General features: G+C 37.3%; 1 protein-coding gene across 2 annotated transcripts in view; it reads left to right on the top strand.

Moving 5' to 3' along the window:
• Positions 1-447: 447 nt before the first annotated feature.
• LOC106868018 (non-lysosomal glucosylceramidase) overlaps positions 448-26,145 on the top strand; it is a 46,121-nt gene continuing 20,423 nt past the window's right edge. The window contains exons 1-10 of one of the 2 annotated variants that reach the window (XM_014913114.3): positions 448-905; positions 6,845-6,933; positions 8,208-8,323; positions 14,383-14,607; positions 15,447-15,692; positions 16,201-16,300; positions 18,368-18,539; positions 21,447-21,572; positions 22,424-22,590; positions 23,816-23,920. In XM_014913114.3, coding sequence (XP_014768600.1) covers positions 661-905; positions 6,845-6,933; positions 8,208-8,323; positions 14,383-14,607; positions 15,447-15,692; positions 16,201-16,300; positions 18,368-18,539; positions 21,447-21,572; positions 22,424-22,590; positions 23,816-23,920 — 1,591 coding nt within the window. In that variant the 5' untranslated portion in view covers positions 448-660. The remainder of the gene's footprint in view (positions 906-6,844; positions 6,934-8,207; positions 8,324-14,382; positions 14,608-15,446; positions 15,693-16,200; positions 16,301-18,367; positions 18,540-21,446; positions 21,573-22,423; positions 22,591-23,815; positions 23,921-26,145) is intronic. The other variant, XR_016243786.1, reaches the window with a different exon arrangement.

The raw sequence follows: 26,145 nt of genomic DNA, 5'->3' as shown, positions 1-26,145 counted from the left end.
GGAATAAGAAGAAGGTTTTGCAAAAAATAAGTACTGGGGTCAATTTGTTTGATTAAAGGTTCAAGGTGGCCGCAGTCTAATGCCAGAAAGAAGTAAAAAGATAAAAGGAAAAAGACAAATAAAAGTAAATGGTAACAGACACATACTCATTTACTATCATATTTAGTATTTGAACTGTTTCTGATAGAAGAGTGACAAGGTAAGCCCTTTCTTTCTGCAGGGCAATTGGCCCACAGTTTGAAACTAATCGCCACTCCGATTTCTCTGAGTTCACCGTTTCTTCCTCTACTTGTTTATAATACCGGATACCATGTTCAAATCTAACTTAAATTTTAAAAAAAACAAAGAGTGACAGCGTTTATTCTTAAAACCCCAAAATAAATTTAAAGAGAATTAAAACCTAAATTGACAGAGTTAACGTTTCGTTTGAAGAGAGCTGATTGCTAAGGGAAGTAACTCTAAATGACTCCTTTTCAAAGCTTGTTTCTCTTTTCATTCATTTCTTGCTTCTTCCTGAATGACGTTTCTCTCGCTGCAAGTGAGGGAGGTGATGAGAGAAAAAGTAATATTTACCTAATTGTATCTATCTATCTACACATAAAAAGAGAGATAGAGTGTAAGTGCTAAAGAATTAGTCAGCTTAACTATTAATTCGAAGGAATGGCAGAAGTTAAAACTGCAAATGATTCATCGGATAAAACATTTGATTGTCTTAACGCGAAATCGTCCAAGAAGACATCAAAAGATGAGTTGGCACCCGGCTTTACTATACCTACAGAACAGATAGCAGGAGTACCAGATTTTGGGTGGAGAGTTCCTCTTAGCTACAGCTGTCAGATGAAATGTAAGGCCTTCTTTACTCCCCGTCTAAAACAAATACCTAGTTACCTCGGATTAGGAGTCCGGTAAGATATTCACCTGTTTTTGTTTCTTTTCTTTTTTTATATATTTCATATAGATTTTCTTCACTTCGAAACATTCAGGTCTTGTGAGATTTCTTGTTAAAACTTCCCCCACGTTCTCTCTATCTATCTATCTTTCTTTCTCTCACTCTATCTATCTATCTATCTATTTATCTATCTATCTACCTCGCTCTGTTTCTCCTTTCTCACCCGTACACTTATACACACATACAAGTTTCGATTATGATCGTAAGTACTTCATCATGCACTCATGGTGCTTGCTCGGTGTTTATAAGGGAATTGGGTTACTGTGCTGTTTATTTCTTTGGAAGAAAATGTGAAGTAGTTACGATTATAATCGAAACTTGACAGCTGACAACGTCTTTTGTCAAGAGATTATCTCTTATTCTACGATAGTCATTACAAAAAAAAAAAAAAAAAAAAAAAAATTAATATTTTTTATTCCGGATAAAAATGAATTGGGCAGAATTCACATCTGGATATTACTGAAGAGATAAAAGAAAGAACCGATTCTAACACTATTTAAACTAAGGTGAATGTAAATACTGCAATTGTTGTTGTTTAGCTTCATGTTAGCTTAATTGCAACAGATTTTTTTTTTAATTATACCACGATAATCCCGGCATAGTTTCAAACGTAGCATATCGAGGGCTACTTATCCTTATGGGTTTTTTTCAGCTGTTCGATCGATAAGGTAGCGGTTCCAACGTGAAGACATAGACAAGATAATATAAAAGGATATGTTAACTCGGAAATATCTTACTTATGCCCGAGTCGACTCGATCGAACAAACCTATGATATGAAGTACTCAAAGTACACAATTTATGACGACATTGTTTTTTTTTTTAAATATCTCTCGAGATTACGGTGCTCTCTCTCTCTCTCTCTCTCTCTCTCTCTCTCTCTCTGCGATTAGGAAAGATTTTGCTGTTATTTCTCACAAGTTGAGCGACCGGGCGAAATGCTTTGCGGTATTTCGTCTGTCTTTACGTTCTGAGTTCAAATTCCGCCGAGGTCGACTGTGCCTTTCATCCTTTCGGGGTCGATAAATTAAGTACCAGTTATGCACTGGGGTCGATGTAATCGACTTAATCCCTTTGTCTGTCCTTGTTTGGCCCCCTATGGGCCATAAAGAAATAAGAAACTATTGTACTTTGGTGAGATCTGGAAAAGGATTGGTTTTTGACATTAGATAAGAAGGGTGGGTAATATTGAATTAATTGGCAGTGAGCTGGCAGAAACGCTAGCACACCGGGCGAAATGCCTAGTGGTATTTCATCTGCCGTTACATTCTGAGTTGAAATTCCACTGAGGTTGACTTTGCGTTTCATCCTTTCGGGGTCGATTAAATAAGTACTAATTACACACTGGGGTCGATCTAATCAACTTAATCCCTTTGTCTGTCCTCGTTTAGCCCCTTGTGGGCAATAAAGAAATAAATATTGAATTACCTGTCTCTTTCTCCTCTTCCATCCTCTTCCACTGGGTGAGTAATACCTCTGGTCAGGATCGTCAGCATAGGGCCCTCAGCACAGGGCCCTGTTCTGGGTACCAGATTGCACCCTGTATAGGCCCAGAGTTACTACTCACTCCCCCAGTTTTCTCCTGGTTAGTATACCCAGGGTCTCTGTTGTACAAGGTGGGCTGTGTATTACTCATCCCTGGGTATATTTATCAGGAAAAGACTGGGTGGATGAGACGTAACAATGGGTCGATACAGAGTGCAATCTGGCACCCAGAACTGGGCCCTTTGGGCATTATACTGAGGATCCTGACTACCCATATGGGGGGATTACTCACCCTCGTGGCTGATGGAAGAGTTAAAAAGAGAGAGAGAGGTGATTTGGTATTCAGTAGGGAGTTACATGTCATGCTTTTTAGTGTATATATTACACACACACACATATGCACATTTATGTTGAACAAATTGACCTCCAACACTTATGTTTTAAAAGGTTTGATACTTATTCTATATCATTCACTTTTGCCAAACCACTAAGTTACGGGAACATAAGCAAGCCAACAAACAAGCAGTGGGGGAGATGAAGTAAAACACACACACACACACATGCACAATCATTGTGCATGTGTGCTCATTACCTCATTGTTTCTGTTTAGTTTTAGACATTTGTGTGGTTTCAGATAACTGGGAAATTAATTCACTTTTATCTGATTATCTACATTTTCATTTTGTATTACAAGTGGTTGGCAAGAAAATTGATGTCCTGCATGTTTTTTGATTGGACACTACTGTACATGGACATTGATCTATCAGACATGTTATATCAATATAGATATTTACACAATTTACAAACGAAATCAATGTAAATGCTGGCTAGAGAGACACTCACACATACATAGATTGCATAATGATAGTGTATATATAGGACAGGGTTTGCCAGATGTAAAATGGACGTATGTAGTTTGCTTTGAGATATACGGTAATGCCTCAGTGTATGAGTTAGTTTGTTCCCGGACACAACTCATAAAGTGAAAACTCATAAAACAGAGCAATAATTTCCCATAATAGCAATGTTATAAATCGTAATTTGTTTTTAGAAGAATATTTCACCTATAAAATTTTTTGATAGGCGCAGGAGTGGCTGTATGGTAAGAAGCTTGCTTACCAACCACATGGTTCCAGGTTCAGTCCCACTGCGTGGCACCTTGGGCAAGTGTCTTCGACTATAGCCTCAGGCTGACCAAAACCTTGTGAGTGGATTTGGTAGACAGAAACTGAAAGAAGCCCATCATATATATGTCTATATATACATGTGTGTGTATGGATATGTTTGTGTGTCTGTGTTTGTCTCCCAACATTGCTTGACAACCGATGCTGGTGTGTTTACATCTCCGTCACTTAGCAGTTCGGCAAGAGAGACCGATAGAATAAGTACTAGGCTTACAAAGAATAAATCTTGGGGTCGATTTGCTCGACTAAAGGCAGTGCTCCAGCATGGTCACAGTCAAATGACTGAAACGAATAACAGAATAACGGAATAATACTTGTAAATAAATGGCAATAAAACAAAATTAGAATGTAAAGAGTATTTTATATAAAAAGAATGTGAAGATCATTTATAATAAAAAAAATATTATAATCATTTTCTGAATCCCTTTCATTCACACTAGACTCTTGCACAGCATCACTTGACTCAATCACTGATTCATAAGCACTCTTGGATACATGTATATGTATACATATGTGTAAATGTATATATATATATAGATGTACATGTAATATGTACACACACATATATATATATATATATATATATATATACATGCATACAGATATCTATACATATATACACCCATCACACACAAACACATGCACACAAACACACACATTAGTCATTTGTTTTCTTATCCAAAACTACGTCAAAAGTACTGAACGAATCTTTATGAAATTTGGAAATTATATTCTATGTATAACGGCCATAACTCCCATCAAAATTCATATATTTTTGATGTTGATGAAATTTTAACCCGAACATAACAGATGAGCATTATTTGTAATTCAACGGTACAGATTTCTGCAATGTGGTGCATAAATTGTCAAGTAAATGAGACGCATCTTTGCCTCCACTGATTCACTTGCAAAGTGTTGAGTAAAATTATTTCGTTGCAGACCTCCTTTGGGTCTTTTTATTATCACTGCGACACACATAGTCCCCAGTTGGTAACATTGATTTCAAGGCCCTCCTAGATGAGAGACTGGCATTCCACTTAATGTCTATGTTCCATGCTGGCATGGATTGGAGAGTTATTAATGTAGAAATATGGTATCATAGCTACTAACAGTTGAGGGTTGCATAGTCTAGACAGCGTTTTTAGATTTCATTATTCTCTTTAACCCAGGCAAAGCCGGGTATTTCTGCTAGTATAATATAAACATTGTCATTGTAACCAACAATTTGAGATTGAGAATCAACTGAGTCAGAGGAATTCAATAGCATATATTTTAGGTTCTGAATGCACCATCTGCTAACATTTACACAATAAGATTACGATTTCTTTCTTATTAAGGACTGATGTTTATCTGTTATAGAAGTTAGTTATTGATTGTCTTATTTAGACGGTACTTAGTAATTTAGTTCACAAAGTCAGACTATTTCTATTGATATTTAATATAGTAAAGTTTAACTAAAATCTGGTAGTAAGAATAAATAATGAGCAGCTAAGATTTTGAAAATAAATAATAGACATAAGTTTCGGGGTTGGGGTAAAGAAGTTTGCTTTCTGACCTCATGGCACCTTTGGCAAATGTCTTCTACTATAGCCCTGGGCTGACCAATTCCTTGTAAGTGAATTTGGTAGGTGGAAACTGAAAAGAAGCCCATCGTGTGTGTGTTTGTCTTGAGTGAGTGTCATTGTCATATAAGCAGTGTCGTTCATTTCCAATATTCTGTGAGAACATATCTGGCCATGGAGAAGTATTTCCTTATTTGGAAGCAGTTGAAGGTTGGTGACAAGATGAGCATCCAGCTGTAGAAAATTCTGCTTCAAATAAACTCCATGTGATCTTTGCAAGCCTGGAATAGTGGGTGTTAAATGATGATGCTGATAAATGATTAATTGACTGATTGATTGATTGATTGATAGTTGATGCTACTTGTAGCCTATTAATGTAGAATTGTAGTTTCCACCTGATTGACTCGACCCTGATATCCCATGACTATGAAGTCTTCAAATAGTGTATTTCGTCCATCATAAACTTTAACAACATCTTCTATGGATTCACAAAGGTTAGATGAACACTGGTTGAGAATCACTGCTATAGTGAAATGGGTGAATTTCTCCAAATGTTTGTATGGAAAACTGAAGTTAAATGATTAGATGACAGGTAGCAAAAATATACAAACAAAATTTTACTTTTTAAGAAAGAATTCTGTCATATCTTGGGAGGGTCATTATGCCAATAATTGAACATATACACTGATTGTATACCACTTATTTATTATTCGTTATGAGGCTTAATTTATTGAGACCCACAAGGTTGAAAGGTGAAGTCGACCTCAGCAGAGTTTGAACTCAAGATGTAAAGACAGACAAAATGAGACTAAGCATTTTGCCTGGTATGCTAATGATTCTGCCAGTTCACTGTTTTAATAATAATAATAATAATGATCCTTTCTATTATAGGCCCAAGGCCTGAAATTTGGGGGAGGGAACTAGTCAGTCACATCAACCCCAATGTTTCACTCGTACTTAATTTATCAACCCCAAAAGGATGAAGGGCAAAAATCAACCTCGGTGGAATTTGAACTCAGAACATAGAGACTGATGAAATGCCATTAAACATTTTGCCTGGGGACAATTCTGCCAGCTTGCTACCTTAGTTACAATAATGATTTCTTTGATAGAAATTTTAATCACTTAGAAAGTGATGTGCATCAGCAGGAATTGAACCTGAGCTGCACACATGGCTGGAGAGCATTCTACTACTCAATAATGATAGCTATGATAATGATAATAATAATAACAAGAGCATTCAGAGAGCGCAAACCTCCGCCAAGGCAACACCAACATCCTCTCAACGATTAGCCAGAGGTGGTTTTTAAAATGAGAATATCTGAAATAAATTCAATGGCTCTCACAAACAAGAATACTAAAAATGAACTTGACCTCTCCAAAATTAAGTGAAAAAACAGGAAAAATAATCCAGAATCTTTGTCCAGTACTGGATTGATCCCAAAATCTAATCAGTTTGTGCTAGTCACGAGGCGAAACATCCCTGAAAGTTTCATCTGAATCCATCCAGCGGTTCTTGAGATATCTTGTCCATGGACAAACAAACACAACTGACAACAATACCTTCGCCTTCGCTAAGGCAGAGGTAATAATAATCATAATAATAACAATAATAACTGAAAAAGGAATTTTTAAAGATTCTTTATTCTTTTCTTTTTCTCTACAGATATTGTAAACTATGGATGAGAAAACACAAGGAAGGGAAGAGACCATTCATAGATCACATGAATGCTCTCGCTTACCAGCCAATATACGGTGAGTGTGTTGTTTGATTTCTGTTTGGTTCTGAGTTTTGTTCAAGTGAGAGACAAAAAGGAAGTAATAAACCAACAAATAGACAGACAAACAAATAGGATTAAGAAAAAAAACTGTGCAGGTGGCATGTAAAAAACACCATTCGAGAATGGCCATTGCCAGTACCGCCTGACTGGCCCTCGTACCGGTGGCACGTAAAAAGCATCCACTACACTCTCAGAGTGGTTGGTGTTAGGAAGGGCATCCAGCTGTAGAAACTCTGCCAAATTAGACTGGAGCCTAGTGCAGCCATCTGGTTCGCCAGTCCTCAGTCAAATCGTTCAACCCATGCTAGCATGGAAAGCAGACGTTAAACAATGATAATGTTGATTATATATTTAATAATCTTTGTCTCCTGAGAGACCAGGTAAAATTATGATTTGCATGACTATCAAACCTTCACTGTCATAGTTTTCAATTGCTCTATCATGTTGTAGCCTTCAACATCTGGCATTAAGCCATCTCCCCTCTTTCAAATGTGTTCTCCCTCAGTCGATGGAGCTTTTTCCTCTTCCTTTTCTTTTCCTTACTTTGTCTTACAAGTTACCTGGCGGCTTCCTGAGTGCTGGTGTCGTGAAAACAAGCAACCAGTGCACTCTGAAATGTGGTTGACATTAGGAAGGGCATCCAGCCATATAAACAATGTCAAAGTGGACATTGAGGCCTGTTCCTCTATCATACTTTAGCCTCTCAACACCAGGCATAAAGCCACACATACCCAACCCCTTCATTTAGTCAAATATGCTTTTTCTTGTTTTTTTCCTTTTTTGCAAGTTACTTAGCAACCTCACTGGTGCCAGTCTCATGAAAAAGCACCCAGTACACACTGTGAAGTGGTTGGCATTAGGAAGGGCATCTAACTATAGAAATCATGCCAAAGCTGACATTGGCGCTCAGTGCTCACCATCCAACACATACCAGCATAAAAAGCATCCGGTACACTCTGTAAAGTGGTTGGAGTTAGGAAAGGCACCCCGCTGTAGAAACCATGCCAGAACAGACAAAATGGAGCCTGGTGTGGACCCTGGCCTTACCAGCTTCAGTCAAACTGTCCAACCCATGCCAGCATGGAAAACGTTAAATGATGATGATATCAGCCCCTATCTTTAATCGTTATCTGTTTTACATTCATTTATACAGGTGCTGGCATAGCTATTTGGTTAAGAATTTTGCTTGACAACCACATATAATGGTTTGTTTGAAAAAATCTATTTACAATACTTTTTATATTGCAGGTGCCCCTATTGGAGGCATTGGTTGTGGTACTATAGGTCGTGGCTACCAAGGCGAGTTCTGTCGATTCCAGCTTATCCCAGGATGTTATGACCATACGACAGTATTAGCTGATCAAGTATTACATTTCTTTGTTTGTTATGTTCCTTTTATTTCTGCTTTTCTCCATAACAGATACTCTGAGCCTAAACACAATAAGCTTGTCGGTGTGTTGTTATAGTTTATTCGTTAGGGGTTGGATGGGTCTACCTTGCAACACATCACCATTTAATTTGATATTTTTTTTTTTTATCTGAGGCAGTGGTGGAGGTGGGAGTTGATCTAGCAATCTGACTTTATTACATCTTCTTACATCATCTTTTCTACTGCAGCCACCCTCTATCTACAGTACACAGCACTTTCACCAAGTGTTCATTGCATTCTAAGTCCATATCAATGCAGTCACCTTTCTTGCACTCTGCTCACCCTTTTCCTTGGCTCAGCCATCCTCTATCTTTCATCAATATTACATAGGATGGCAATCTGGCAAAACCATCAGCATGCCAGGTAAAATTGTTCAGTAGCATTTCATCTGGCTTTACATTCTGAGGAAAATTGAAATAAAAATGTAAAATAATTTGTAACCCTTTAGCATTCAAATTAGTCAGTCAAATGTAATGCTTACTTCTTCACATTGTTTTGAATTAATCATTCATTATTTCGTAGCTTCAAGATTTCAAGGATGTGACTTTATAGTTTTGGAATGATATATTACTTGATACACAAATAGGAAATAGGGAGAAACTTGATTCTGTGTAATTTTCTAATTTATCTTGTTTACATATCCTTAAATTAAGTCTCATAACTATTCTAAACTTAAAAATAAATATAATTATTTGATATGATTATTCACAATCGAGTGAATTATATAAATCAAAAATATTATTTACTAGATTTACCTCCCATTGACCATCAATTTATATTTATTTTTCTATTAAGATCTAAACAGATAATTTTTCTTTCTTCGTTTTATTTACTTTCAAACCTCCAACGGCTTTTATTGAATTTACAGCGTCGATTGCTTGTCACTACTTAACATCCTAGGTTAATATCCTAGGTTAACAATTCTACTTAGTTAATTTACTATATAACGGTTTTCTTAACCGATATTGTATGCACTTTCAATATGTTCATGTCGTTACAACCTGATTATAACTTTTTTATACACATGTAATTTAAGGACAACTAATAATGTTGTCTGTTGTCTGCTGTGAATTAATGTAACTTGGCCCTGAATAGATGCAAGACCCCATTTTCTTATCTCAGACAAGAGTGAGTCGGGATCTTGCATTGAAATGTGCATAGGATATTAAACAAGTTTTATTATTATAGGATTGCCTTATGGCTCTTATTTAAATTGATATATATATATATATATATATATATATGCACCAGTCAACCAGTGCTTTAACTCTTTAGAGCCTCTTCAACCGCTTAGAATAAATAAAAAACACTGAAATCCCCTAAAAAAAAGTTGCAGTTATTCAAATAAATCTACATTGTAAGTATTTATTGTGTTTGTTTATCCTTAGGTCAGCCTAAGATGAAAAGCAATCCAAATGTGACCATCTCATCATTTGGTATACTAGTGACTACATTGTTCAATGTGTTTTTTTTTTAAGAGCAGAGCACAATGTGATTTAGGTCAAATTTAGCTGCTATTTCCAGCAGGTTGAAAGTGACTTATGGAGAGTTTCTTTCCCTTCCTTGAAGCAGCTGTTGTCACAGAGAAATGATATTGGTGGTGTTGAAAGATAATTATAATAATTATCTCACCTTAACTGCAATTTAAAAGCAGGTTTAAAAAATACAGCTATTTAAAATTAATGAGACCACTTATTCTAAAGTTGCTTTCAAAAAACAAAAGCAAAAAAAGACAACAACAATAATAAACCATTTGAAACAGTTTTTAAATCAACAGCAAACAAGAAAGCAAGCAAATCTGCCACCCACTCACTGCACAAGCTGGAAGATCTCATGTCTAACACCTGCAAATTAATTGTCAATGCATAAATTAAGAAAGCAGGCAGTGATTATCTGCTTTCAGTTATGTAGTTTACTATAATTACCCAACTAGAAATCATGGAGCTGTTTGCTTTATTTATAATTCAGAGTATAATATAGAACATTAGAGGTTGCTATTTTAGACTGCCATTGGGTTTTCTACAAATACATACATACATCCGTACATACATATAGATGTAGGTGTCAGTCAGTGGCATAGGTGCAAGTGTCACTCTGTGGTATAGGCACAAGCATGGCTGTATGGTAAGAAACTTGCATCCCATCCACATTGTTCAGGGTCCAGTCCCCCTGCATGGCACCTTGGGCAAGTGACTTCTACTATAATCTCACGCCAACTAAATCCTTGTGAGTGGATTTGGTTGAAGGAAACTGAAAGAAGCCTGCTGTATATATATATATATATATATATATACATGTATGTATCTATGTGTCTTTGTTTGTCCCACTGCCACTGCTTGATAACCAGTGCTGTGTGTTTATGTTCCTGTAACTTGGTGGTTTGACAAAACAGACCCTTAGAATTAGTGCCAGGCTTTGAAAAAGTAAATGCTGGAGTCAATACATTCAACAAAAAATCCTTCGTGGTGGAGCCCCAGCATGGTTGCAGTCTGATAACTGAAACAAATACATACATACATACATACATACAAATGCTTGTCTATGTGAGAGTATATGCATATATATATATATATATATATATATATATATATGTATCTATATAGCAATAAGAAAATGGAGGGGATTAATAGGTGGTATTCATCAACTTGCAGACATTGTATTGTGTCAATTTACCTGTTTATCTGTTTACTAAAAGGACAATAATAACAATATACAAACACATGTGACATATTAGGTCATATCAGTAATTAAAAAACGACATCTAGTGACAGAAAATGGAAGTCACTAGATGTCCTTTTTTAATTACTGATATGACATAATATGTCACATGTGTTTGTATATTGTTATTATTGTCCTTTTAGTAAACAGATAAACAGGTAAATTGACACAATACAATGTCTGCAAGTTGATGAATACCACCTATTAATCCCCTCCATTTTCTTATTGCTATATCAATTAATGGTAAAATATCTTTTTACCCTCACCCATTTATTGCACTTGGTAATGTAATTGCCATGCAATGACAAAACACTAGTGTAATAATAATTGGGTATTCTTCCAGCAGTATATTGGATAGATATTATCTCTTAGTGGGTTGGATTCACAACCCCTAACTTTCTTGGATTTATATATGCATATATATATATATATATATCATCATCATCATCATATATATATATGTATATATATATATGTATATATATGTGTGTGTATATATATATATATATGTATATATGTATATACATATATATATATGTATATACATATGTAAATATATAAAAACAAAAAGATAAAGAGAGCAAAGGTAAGGTTGGAGAAGTATTTTATGAATAGAGTCTTACAGCTGTTTCTGGGAAGATCCAGTACTTCCCTTCATCGGAGACAGAAAAAATAAAGTAATCTATTATTATATCCATAGGCGGATATTTTTAGTATGAAGTGGTAAAGAGTGTGATGTGCTGAAAAAAGAGAGAACAGTACTTGAAGTGTAGTTTCATTCCAGTGGTAAATATCCGTGTAGAAATCCGTGCAAAGTAATCCTTGTGTGGATAATCCGGAAATTTATGTTGGAGCGAAAGTTGATATAGCATAGATAGCAGAGGTACATATATTCCATATTGTGATGGATTTTTGCTTGTTTACTTGAAGAATGGCCAAGTCAAGTGAAAAAGTGAGTGGTAATTAGGTCAAGTCATGAAGACAGAATGTGAAAGGGGATAGAAGAGAGATAGAGGCGGAGGATGGTAGCGATATATTTATGGTCAGTTGGTCTTAACAGGGTAGAGGGGATGAGCATATAGAGTGAAGGAGGAATAGGGGGATGAGGTTAAAAGGTCTAGTGAGTAGGAAGGAATGCGTGTGTGTAGTATATAGGTGGTGGGGGTATGAGTGATAAACCAAGGACAGAGATAAAGGGAAGGGATGGGTGGGAAAAGTAGTTAGTAGTATCATATTTTAGGATGCTGCCAAGCCTATTTATAGACGGTGGAAAGGGATTGAAAGAAGTGACGTAGTCTGTATGCGTAGATGGTGTTCTTGTGAATTTGAGAATAGAAGAAATAGATTTGGTGGTATATGTGTGGTGAGATGATCGAAAGGAAATAATCCTATTCAAAAGATGGTGAAAGATGGATGTTTTTGCCAGGTTCACTAGGTTGTCTGTGGGGGGTTGTGTGATTATGTTGCGTGATCGTTTGTGCAATTTTGCTTGTGATATAACCTAAATGTGTGAAAAGAGCGGTGGTTGCAGTTGCTAAACGCTTCGTTATATCGATTAAGTAGAGTGGGAGAATTGTATTTTAAAATATGGAACGCCTCCGTTAGGCAAAGCTTGCAATTGGAGCACTGGCCCTGGTATGGAGTTCCAGAATCTAAGATGGACCATTTTAAGGTGTATTGGGTATTTTTGTTTTTGAGGTGATGAATATGATTGGCTAATGTTGTAGATTTACTGTGTTTATCGTTTCTAAAAGAGTACATATGGGCTGCGTAGCGATGTTTAAAGTTTATAGTTGCACCAATGTACGTGGCAGTAGAGTTATGTAATAGATTTTTCACGGTGCATTTATATATTACATTGTATCTTACGCAATGTGTTTGAAGCGGACAGATAGTCCCGGAGCGACAGTTACAAGTGTAGGAGGCTAGAGGGTTGCGTATGCTTGTGGTTGAGTTATTATTATTGGAGGATATGTTATTAGGGGATGTGTAGGAATCTAGATCAGTGGAATTATTGTTATGGCTGTTTGTCCTATCAGTGTTATTATTGGTATTGTTATTGTCTAGAATATTAATGGGTTGGGATCCATTGTGGTTTTGTTCCAGTGTACGAGCGTTAGTGTTAGATGAAGGTATATTGATGTCCGTGTTGGGTGTATGTGTGGGTCGGGTGCTGGTGCTAGCATAGTTACGGTTGCTTAGGTTTTGGTAATAGAGCGAGAGTTTGTTTGTTAGAAGCTGCTATAATAGATTCAAAGTTAGGAGTGGTAGAATACAATAATTTTAAAGTGGATCTGTTGAATATAGAGTGGTATTCGTGTTGTCGTGGGAAATTAGAATCTAGTATTTTAAAGAAAGATTTGGCTAGGTTCCTAGTGTTAAGAGAGAATGGGGGGGTGTACCACAGGATGGAGCGGCCACCGCTTTTTTGGGGGGTTCTGTGCATGTTGGATATAATAATAGATTACTTTATTTTTTCTGTCTCCGATGAAGGGAAGTACTGGATTTTCCCAGAAACAGCTGTAAGACTCTATCCATAAAATACTTCTCCAACCTTTCCTTTGCTCTCTTTATCTTTTTGTTTTTATATATTTACATATACACACGCTAATACACGACTTATAATCCCCAATCCTGTTCATACAACGACTGGGGCTAACTAATCGGTATACAGCACTTACTCGGTATTACCTGTATCCTCCTGGGTTTGGTTAAATCCAATACCCTCCTCAACCTTATGTATATACATATATATATATATATGTATGTGTGTATATATATATATGTATATATATGTATGTGTATATATATGTATGCATGTGTATATATATGAAAATCTATGTATATATATATGTACGTGTGTGTTTATCTATATATGTATATGTGTGTGTGTGTGTATATATATATATATATATATATATATATATATATATATATATGTGTGTGTGTGTATATATATGTGTATGTATATGCATGTGTATATATGTGTGTGTGTATATTTTTACACACACACACACACACACTCACATATTTGCACTTTGTCATATACACACACTAACAATGCACACATCCAGTGGAGCATCTTAGTTTCATTCTTTTCTCGTCTTCGCAATTTCTCCAAGACACCTGATGAAAGCTGGAGGGTGTATAAGCTGAAACGTTGTGTTTACAACAGACAAGATGAGGATGAATATCCGTCAAATGTAAATAATGTCAATAATGTCAATATATGAAATCAAATTTTCATTTTCTTTTCTTTGTTTTACACATCCACAGTTTATTGTCTGCATTCGAAAGAGAAACAAGACTGTCTACCAAGAGGTTCTGTCAGTGAAGAAACCAGATAATAAATGTTTGAATTGCTGGAAATGGAACCTAGATCCAGATCATGCGATATATCATGCCCTTTATCCTCACTCTTGGACAATATATGATATTCCAGAGCACAATGTCCGACTGACATGCCGCCAAGTTTCACCAATCTTCCCCCATGAATATCAGGTGAAAGTTATTCTTTGTTGTTATTGAAACCTGGGTCAGCCCTAATCAAACAGACTTATGACTGTGTCAGTTTCTTTTTTCAGGCATAGTCTATCTAGGATTACATTCAATGGGAATGTGTAGCTTATATGATGCATGGCCACTGGGCAAATAGACAGACAAAGGCTTGGTCAATAAGAACAAAATACCTTTAGTTTAGTAATAGAAATTCTTAATCTCAGTCCAGTCTATCTGGACAATCAGGAGTAAGATAGCTGGTGATAATCGAAGAAGAAGAAGAAGAAGAAGAAGCCCATCAAAAGAAACAGTTTATATCATTTGTCTTTTATCTTTTGTCATTAGGCTGTGGCCATGCTGGGGTAGTTCTGCTTTGTGGAATTTTAGTCAAACAAATTGATCCCTGTACTTCTCTTTTTTTTAATCCTTGTACTTTTTCTGCTGGGCTCTTTTTTCTGACTTGCTAAGTTACAGAGACATAAATGCACCAACACTGGTTGCTGGGGACAAATAGAGCCACAAAGACACTCACACACACAGATATATGTTTACATACAATGGGCTGCTTTCAGTTTCCATCTACCAAAGCCACTTCAAGGCTTTGGTCAGCCCGAGGCTAAAGTAGAAGACACTTGCCCAAGGTGCTACGCAGTGGGACTGAACCTGGAACCATGTGGTTGGGAAGCAAACTTCTTACCACACAGCTTCACCTGCAACTATATTGTTAAAATTATAACCTTCTTAACAAGAACTTGTTCCAGATATTTAAGTGTTTAATAAATTATTAATTTATCTAATGAAGGGTTGAACCATTTGTGAGTTTAACTTCCTATATTTTGTAGGATACCAGCCTTCCCTGTGCAGTGTTTGTGTGGACAGCTGAGAATCTCGGGGAGGAAGATCTGGAAGTTAGCATTATGTTTACCTTCAAAAATGGTCGTGGTGTCAAAGAAGACAAAGCAGGTGGCTGCTGGAATGAGTATTTCCATGTATCCAATGATTCTCCGTCTGAACCAGTGTCTGGAGTACAGATTCACCAATCTTTTCGAGATATGCCATGTGTCTATGGAATAGCTGTCAAACACAAGGTAAAACTGTTTTTCTCTCTCTTTTTCTATTGTTTCTTCTTCTTCTTCTTCTTCTTCTTCTTCTTCTTCTTATTCTTTTTCTTCTTCTTCTTCTTCTTCTTCTTCTTCTTCTTCTTCTTCTTCTTCTTCTTCTTCTTCTTCTCCTCCTTTCTGTTTGTAGATTCACATTCTGCCTTCTATTTCTCACTTCCTGTTCCAACTTCTTTCTTTTCCTCTTTTTTTTCTCCTTTTTTCCCCTCTTCTATTTTTGTACTTCTTGATTTATGAAATGGAAAATATGTAGTTTTACAGGACCCTCACATAAGGTTGGTGAAGACTTGAAAGATGAGAAAGAGAGAGCAATGAATTAAATATTTTGCTCTTCCTCTTCTCAAAGTCATGGAGAAGATGGAAAACAAAGCCTCATTTCTTTTGCACTTATTTTTGTTATTCCTTTATTTTGCTACATTGCTTTCTTTCCTCATTTCTTGCCTTCATTCTTCACTTCACCATCTTTCTGTTTTTCCAGCCTGACCTCTCAGTCAGTCACTGTGTGTATTTTGATCCCTGTGGTCCTGGGGAAGACATTTGGCAAGATCTTTATGAAGATGGCTCCCTCACCAAAAGTGGTAAATACAAAGTATATACTACTTTCCTTATTTTCACTGACGTCTGCACTTTATCTGATGGCTCTTCATTTAACTTATGAAACCTAGTCCAACTACTATTGTTGTTGCTATTCTATTAACATCATATTTTGTTTATTCTATCAAAGACATCTACCAATATTTTATAGCATTTTCAAATTCTGCTGGGGTTGTCGGGTAAGCAATGGCATGCTCCCAGTAGAAAATCCAGCTCTAAAAAAGCCTCATGATAGCAAAGGAGAATGGGCGCCAGCCAGCCCAAAGGTTGGGGTGGGCTGCACCTGCCTACCTAAGTTGCTAAGGCATTGAGGTAGATCCGGCCACCCACCGTTAACGGGGACAAAACCCGGATTTAAAACACTGGCTGATGATAAAGACTGAAGTTGATGTAATCAATTTACCCCATCCCCTCAAATTGTTGGCCTGGTGCTAAAATTTGAAATCAGTATTTCATAGCATTACCTTTCTGTCATGTTTTGCTGCTAAAGATTTTTCTGACTCAGTTTCATGTTTCATTTCAAACACTTCGTCATACATTTCTATCAATCTGCCATACATTTCTATCAATCTGCCATACATTTATATCAGTCCATTAAATACAGTGTTCATTGTATACTGTTCGCTTTCCCTGACTCTCTCATTTGCACAAGGACAAAGCACATATATGCGCCAAATATTGCAGTTTGTTGGCAAGTAACTTTTTGTCAGTCAGTTGATTGGCCCTTCTTTAACTGTGGTCTAGGATGTGTGCACTACCAGATCTATTCTAAACATGGATATAGTATCCCATTGTGAATCTCACATGAACTTTATACAGAATTAAGAGTTGTTCGGAGATTAAGTGTTTTGAGATTCTGAAGAGATAAGCCAGTCATTGTGATGTAGTTTTGTTTATGTTGAAAACGTGTATTCATTAGATCTTCACTACGGATGTGGCCTAACATTTAAGCAACCTTAAAGGTTCTTCTAGCTGCTCGCAGTCATAGTATGATACCACATTCTCGGGTGACAGCCGTGCTTGAGGAGACCCATTGAGTCAAGTAAAATCAAAATCAAAATCACAATCAGAATCTCAATCAATTCGAAATCAAAAATGGAAATTGTAGTTGTGGCCGATGCCAGTGCTGCCTGACTGGCTCCTGTGCTGGTGGAACGCAATAAGCACCATTCATGTGTGGGTCATTGCCAGTGCTGCTTGACTGGCTCCCCGTGCCGGTGGCACATAAAAAGCACCATCCGAACGTGGTCGATGCCTTTCATCCTTTCAGGATTGATAAAATAAGTACCATTTAAGTCCTGAGGTTGATGTAACTGACTCCCACAAAATTTCAGGCCTTGTGTTTATGGAAAAAAGAATTATGAACTCATGTATGGCCCAATAGATGTAAAATAACCAAGTGATCACGGCACTAGACAGCCAACTGAAAAGTCTGGTTTACATCCACCACTGCAGTCTACATTAAGTTTGTGGTGGATTACATTCACCACTAAACAGTTAGAATTAGTTTATTAAGTAATGAGAATTTTACTTGAAATAAATTCATGTATTATCTAATACCCCAAAACAAGAGCTTAACCCTTTAACATTCAGATTTGGTGTTAGGAAGGGCACCCAGCCATAGAAACCAGACTGGAGCCTGATGCAGCTCTCCAGCATGCCAACTCTGGTCAAACTGTCCAACCCATGCCAGCATGGACAACAGACATTAAATGATGGTGATGATGATGATGATTACTTTATCAAATGTAATTCTTATTTATTCACATTATTTAAAATTAATCATGCATTGTTTTGTAGCTTTGAGATTTTTATGATGTGATTGTTTATTTTTCAGAATTGCATTGTAAAGTAGATATGAAAGACCAGATCTGCCCTGTTTGATTATAAAGCAGCATGAATATTTGGGCCTGGTATGGCTAGTTTAAATGCTAAAGTGTTAACATTCTTCTTTAAAATGTCAGGAAACATACTTTTCACATGTTTGGGTCTCGTTTTTCACCAGTTTATTTTTTTTATTATATTTGTTTGCTCTTTCTATTGTCTTGTAGAAGCTGACCTTGAAAGTAAAAGTGAACCAACAAAGAAAAACAGTGAATGTGCAGTAGGTGTATGTTGCAAATGTGCAGTTGCATCTGGTGGCCCTTCTAAGCAAATGGAATTCTCCCTCAGTTGGGACATGCCAAATATTCATTTCAAATCAAAAGGACAGAATTATCGAAGGTAAAATATACAAAGAAAGCCGTAGGAGTGGCTGTGTGGTAAGTAGCTTGCTTACCAACCACATGGTTCCGGGTTCAGTCCCACTGCATGGTACCTTTGGCAAGTGTCTTCTACTATAGCCTCGGGCCGACTAAAGCCTTGAGTGGATTTGGTAGACGGAAACTGAAAGAAGCCCATCGTATATGTGTGTGTGTATATATATATATGTGTGTGTGTGTGTGTGTGTATATATATATATATCTATGTGTGTGTATGTTTGTGTTTGTCCCCCCAACATCGCTTGACAACCAATGCTGGTGTGTTTACATCCCCGTAACTTAGCGGTTCGGCAAAAGACACCGATAGAATAAGTACTAGGCTTACAAAGAATAAGGTGGTGCTCCAGCATGGCCACAGTCAAATAACTGAAACAAGTAAAAGAGTATTGATTTTCTGAAAATATGCAAAACATATCTTTGGTTTTGTAAAGTATATTTGAATAGAATATCATAAACTAGATGTGAATGAGATGTAGAGTGATTCATCTGGTGGGTGCACATCAAGTATTTTAATCAAATTTAGGTTACATGGATGGAATGCCACAGAATAGGGCCACTGGAAAATTAAAATATGATGTCATATATTCTGTATTACTTAACCTTTTCGTTACCAACCTGGCTGAAACTGGCTCTGAGTACAAACGTCTTGTTTCCATAAGTTTTGAATTAAAATCTTCCACCAGACCTTAGTCACAATTTATGTTCCTAACACAAGCTTAATGATAATAATGAAGTTATTTTACTAAATTCTTTGTTATATTTAGAGTAATTGAAAGAAACACAGAGCATCTCAAAAGAAATACAATTATGAAAGGGTTAAGCTAGCGAAGAAAATTAATCCAGAAATTATGACATTAAGAAGTTTAGTGGTTCAGATGTTCAAAACACCAGATTCCCAGCTTCCTGCTCAGGTGCTCAGGTGCTACACACTTAGTAGCACCCAGCATTCAAAGAAATTTGCATTTTTCTCAGTTTTGTATCAGAGTTGAAACAACTTCTAAAGCAAGCTTGAGAACTTCGTTTTAGTGATTTATCATAAGCCATTGGGCTAATTAATATTCTCACTTAGCCTTTTTGTTTACTCTTTACTTGTTTCAGTCATTTGACACTGTGGCCATGCTGGAGCACCGCCTTTAGTCGAGCAAATCGACCCCGGGACTTATTCTTTGTAAGCCCAGTACTTATTCTATCGGTCTCTTTTGCTGAACTGCTAAGTGATAGGGACATAAACACACCAGTATCGGTTGTCAAGCAATGCTAGGGGGACAAACGCGCACACACACACACACACACACTTGCACACACACACATGCACACACACACACACTTGCACACACACACATGCACACACACACACACATATATATATATATATATATACATATACACGACAGGCTTCTTTCAGTTTCCGTCTCCCAAATCCACTCACAAGGCTTTGGTCGGCCCGAGGCTATAGTCGAAGACACTTGCCCAAGATGCCATGCAGTGGGACTAAACCCAGAACCATGTGGTTGGTAAGCAAGCTACTTACCACGCAGCCACTCCTGCGCCTATCTCAATGTTTTTTTTTTTTTACACTAGAAATCAGATTGTCCAGTTTCTCAATCCTGAAACTGGACAATCTGATTTCTAGAAATGTTAATCTGAACCAGAGTGATCAAGGCTACTTAAACCCCAATATGCAGTTCTCTCTTCCTCTTTTTCTCTCTCCCCCCCTCTCTCTCTATCTCTCTCTCTCTCTCTCTCTCTCTCTCTCTCTCTCTTTCTCACATCACAATTAAGTGATGAATGTTGGGAAATATAGAAATACCAATTCATCTGCACATGTTGCAATTTATAACAAAGAATAAAGAGAAGAAATATACCCCACTGCCACCATCACCTTCATCCTCTTCCTCCTCCTCCTCCTCCTCCTCATCATCATCATCATCATCATCATTATCATCATTTAACATCCCTTTTTTCATGCTGGCATGGGTTGGATGGTTTGACAGAAACCAACCAGCATGAGGGCTGCACTGTGCTCTGCAATGTTAACCTTTGGCATGCTTTCTACAACTGGATGCCCTTCCTAATGCAACCCTCTTTACAGAATGTATTGGGTGCTTTTTGTCATGGCACCAGTACTGATGAGGCCCCCAAGTGCCAACAAGACAAGGCTCCCCTCAACTGAATGAAGTATAGCATTGAGGGTTACGAAAGTATGATAGGGGGACAGCAACAGCGGGGTCATGCTGAAGAGGTGGGTGAATAATAAATGGTTTCACCATCTGGAAAATGAGAGAAAGAGATGGTGAAGGCATGCCCTCAAGTTACAGGGTGAATAGGAGAAGAGAGAATAAGAAGAGAAAGGGTGGATGGGTAAGCAAGTACACTAGAGTGTGACAAATGTCACCCTCATCATCACCATCATCGTCCTCACCATTTAACATTTGTTTTCCCTGCTGGCATTGGTTGAATGGTTTGACAGGAGCCGGTAAGCCAGAGAGCTGCACAAGACTCCAGTTGTCTGTTTCAGCATGGTTTCCATGGCTGGATGCCCTTCGTAATGCCAACCACTTTACAAAGTGGACTGTGTACTTTTTATGTGGAACTAGTACCAGTGCTCCATACATGGCACCAGTACAGGCACTTTATATGTGGCTCCAGCATGGGTGCTTTTTACATGGCATGGGTGCTTTTTATACGTGGGACCAGCACAGGGGGTTTTCTACATGGCAACAGATGTGGTTTATATTAATGGTTTGACTATTAATTAGCTCCTGATTTACATTCTATAAAGTAGAATCCTATACAGAAGTGTCTTTATATGTTTGAAAAGTCAATTGACTTTGACTGCTACTCGTTTGCTATTTATTTTCTTTTGAAGACGTTACACACGCTGGTTTGGCCACACAGCTCAAGCGGCACCTCAACTCTGTAGTTATGCCTTGAATAACTACAAAACCTGGGAACAGAAGATTGAAGCTTGGCAGAACACTGTCTTACAGAACAAGTAAGTATAATATGAACGTATGATGGACTCTCTTTTCTACTCTAGGCACAAGGCCTGAAAATTTGGGGGAGGGGGGTCAGTCGATTAGATCAACTCCAGTACGCAACTGGTACCTAATTTATCATCCCCGAAAGGATGAAAGGTAAAGTCGACCTCAGCAGAATTTGAACTCAGAACATAAAGACAGACGAAATACTGCTAAGCATTTCGCCAGGTGTGCTACCGTTTCAGCCAGCTTGCCTCCTTGTATGATGGACTCTCTTGTTGAAAGCAACATATTAGAGCACCCATTTGATCAATCAATTAATTTATCTCCTCATTGAACTGGAATGTAGGTGGCTGAGTATTCCTTAGTCATGTGAATCCTTAACATAACATAATTCTCAGTCAGAATCAGTATAATACACAATGAGTGACAGGGTTGTGTATTACGGGTTCAATTGACCAAATAAGGTTCCATGTCATTTCTTTCTTCCCATCTTCTGTCACAAGATGTGGGTCTTGTGGTACAACACGCTGACCCTTTACTCTGAAAAGACTCTAACCCAATAAGCCATGAAGTGGTATTGAATCAAGGATCTTGAGATTACAAAGTAAACTTCATAACCCCTTGGCCATACCTCAGTCTATGTAGTTGGGTGGTTCATTTATAGAAATACATATGCACACACACACACATGCACCAACACCTTCACCATGCTAAAGCTCACTTCTGATATTGGAATCCTCTCTGAACTATTAGCTGTGCCTCATCTAATGTTTGATCAACAATCTCCTCCCTAGGCTTTTTTGGGGGTTTTTTTTTAGTGTTAACAAAATTACTGTAAATCTTTTTGCTCTTGTTGTCTTAGCGATCTTCCTGCTTGGTACAAGTCAGCTTTATTTAATGAATTGTATTATGTGAGTGATGGTGGCACTGTGTGGTTGGATCCTGTTCCAAACTCTGATCTCTCTTCTGAAACCAAAGAAGAAATACCTGCTGTGATACAAGAATTTGGCAAGTTTGCTTATCTTGAAGGTAACTAAACTAATTCAGTCTTTTAATATTCTGTTATAAACATTTCATTTCTATTATTTCTGAGATGAAGTTGAATGTCGAGTTGGAAGAAACAGGTGAGTGGTGGACCAGATAGATTGGTGTTTAGTTTCGTTTCTCTTTGAAATGATCACATGTGAATGGTTGACTCTTATAGTACTAGCTGACCACGTACCGTCAATAATGACAGCTAACTGTAGTATTTTATATATAAATAAGGTACATAATAATCACACATACAAACATTCACATACTTCCCTTGTACATACACACACATACTCATGTATACTCACACAGAGTTGAAACGCTGATTTATTTTTCACCCCTTCCTTCCTTATTCGTCTATCGCCCCTTCCTTTCTCTCACTCCCTCTCAATCAGGACTATTACTCTCACTACTTCTCCTTCATTGAATTACTATTTTCTTTCCTCCTCTGCATCCGGTGTGATCCTGGACATATATACATATATATATATGTATATATACACAAATAAATAAAAACACTATGCTCATTATTATATTGGGAGATTTCCAAATAAACTCAGGTAAATCCAACTGATTGTATATAGTTCTCTCAGAAATTAAATGAACCAAATATTTTTGGAGAAAGTGCTATAAATTGACATTGCATTTACTTATGAAGAAGTGGATCAAGCAAGATTTGAAAAATTGTAAAAGGAGACTTGAGAACATTGATTCTCAATGGTAAGATAAGATGGGATTAAGTTGGAAACACAAAAATATTACTGTTGACTTACCAATGAATGGAGAGGATAAACTTGACAGAATTGGCTACTCAGATTAACATAAGCTTTAAAATTGACAGAATGGGCTAAATGCCATTTCTCTGTTTAGCTTTGGCTACTTAGTCTAGAGTAGCAGCTGCATTCACTTCATACTTGAGTAATTAGCAACAGGGGAAAAAAATTTTAAATTACAAAGGAAACACAAGCTCAAACTATTTCTTCCACAGTAATTCTTATCTAATTACAATTGTATGCTATCAAGACAGAAATTGTACAAGATGAAAAAATATTAAATAATGTAAAACCATAAAATTAAATGTAATTCACAAATATGTAAATACTCAAGATAGTAAACAGAAAATACAACCCATTCTCCGTAAAAGCATTATTCAAAAAGTGTTTGGACTCGTAATATGAAAAAAACTTCTTTTTTTTGTCTTTTTTCGTGTTTTCCTTTAAAGGTCATGAATATCGGATGTACAATACTTATGATGTTCATTTTTATGCTTCATTTGCTCTGCTGACCTTGTGGCCCAAACTACAGTTGTGTCTTCAATATGATTTTGGTAAGATACCTCAGTTAATTGTTAATTCAATATCAATATTGATTTCTTAGAACCCATTAATTTCACTTCCCAACATTCACTATTTTCCTCTCGTTCTGGTCTAACGACCCTCCATGTTTCCTTTTGTTCGGTTTCCTTATATGTCTCCACTGTCCTGTTTTTTTTTCCCAACTTTGATCCTCCATAAATCCTAAATTTTATTTTAGAATTCATAGGCGCAATTGTCTTCGAAGACCCATATTGTCATTGAATGCTCGAAATGAGCAGTAGCGAGAGACAGCCGACAACTGATAAAGGCTCCTTTCTCTGTGTTTACTCGTTCTGTTTTCCATTTTTTACTTTCATTGTTTACATATTTAACTCATTTGTTTTCATATTTCATGTTTACACAGTTGGTGATGTCCTGTACCCATATATGCGCACATATATATATATATATTATTTTATATTACATATATACATAGGCGCAGGAGTGGCTGTGTAGTAAGTAGATTGCTTACCAACCACACGGTTCCGAGTTCATTCCCACTGCATGGCACCTTAGGCAAGTGTTTTCTACTATAGCCTCGGGCTGACCAAAGTCTTGTGAGTGGATTTGGTAGACGGAAACTAAAAGAAGCCAGTCGTATATATGTACATATGTATGTATGTATGTGTGTGTATATGTTTGAGTGTCTGTGCTTGTCCCCCCCCCCCCACCATCACTTGACAACCGATGGCGGAGTGTTTACGTCCCTGTAACTTAACAGTTTGGCAAAAGAGACCGATAGAATAAGTACCAGGCTTACAAAGAATAAGTCCTGGGGACGATTCGCTCGACTAAAGGTAGTACTCCAGCATGGCCACAGCCAAATGACTGAAACAAGTAAAAGAGTAAAGAGTAATATATATATATATATATATATATATATATATATATATATATATATATATATATATATATGGATGGATGGATGGATGGATGGATAGACAGACAGGCAGACATGCATACATACATACATACATACATACATACATACATACATACATATATGAGGTGTGAGGGTGTTCAAGGGGAAGGGGCATTCAATGGAAAATAAAGTGTTAAGGGATGATATTGAGAATGCAGAATGAGTGATAAAGGAAGTGGTTTTAAGGAGGAGGATAACTAGTAGCTCAAAAAGTGGGATGAAATATGTGTAGTTCTTCTCTCATATACTTACAGCAGCTAAATGAGTTGTGGAGAAGACTTGATTGGGACAGATTGGGTACAAGAGCAAAGCAACTGTTCTGGTCCTTCTATCATACTTTAGCCTCTCAATATCTGGCAAAAAGATAGCTCCCTCAATACTGTAACCCCATTCAGTCGACGAGTCTTGTCTTGTGAGTTACTTTCAACCTCTTCAGTGCTTGTGTTTTGAAAAAAAAAAAAAGCACCTGGTACACTGTGTAAAGTGGTTGGCTCAAGGAAAGGCATCCAGCTGTAGAAACCTTGCCAAAGAAGACACTAGAGACCAGCACAGCTCTCAGGCTGGTTGGAACTTTTTGAACCATTCAACTCTTACTAATATGGCCTATGGTTGTGAAATGTGGATGACATAAAAAGACCTCCTTTGATCAGGAATGATCATGGGATTGCACCTAGAAAGTTCCCCTCTGAGTTACAAGCCTGAACAAGATTATTTGTGGAAGACCATCAGTCGCCCATGCATAACCAGCCTCTCCTCACCACACCACTGATGTTATCCAAGGAAAGGGCAAAGGCTGATACAGTTTGGCACTAGTGATGTCACAACTCATTTCTACTGCTCTGTGAACTGGAACAACATGAAAGAAAGTGTCTTGCTCAAGAACACAACACACAACCTGGCCTGGAAATCAAGCTCGTAACCCCTCAATTGTAAGCCTGATGTTCTAGAGCCATGTGTCTTAAGGCCTCTGCCAGTGGTGTATAACCAGCCCACTTATGCGTACCTTCCCTTCATTAGACACTAAACTCCGTTTGCGAAGACCTGTTGAGGCAAGTGAAATCGAAATCGTACTAAATTCGATGACTGGCACCCATGCCAACGTCGTCTCCTTCATTGGACACGAAACTCAGCTTGCGAAGACCTGTTGGGGCAAGTGAAAGCGAAATCGTGATGGCACTTGTGCTCACGGCATGTGTAAAGACTTTCGAGCGAGATCGTTGCCAGTGCCCCTGGACTGGCTCTTGTGCGGGTAGCACATAAAATACACCATTTTGA

Source organism: Octopus bimaculoides, chromosome 12 (assembly GCF_046866305.1).
Source record: "Octopus bimaculoides isolate indiv1 chromosome 12, ASM4686630v1, whole genome shotgun sequence".
Classification (NCBI taxonomy): Eukaryota; Metazoa; Mollusca; class Cephalopoda; order Octopoda; family Octopodidae; genus Octopus; species Octopus bimaculoides.
Note: the sequence above shows the minus strand (reverse complement) of the source record. Positions and strands in the feature narration are given on the sequence as shown.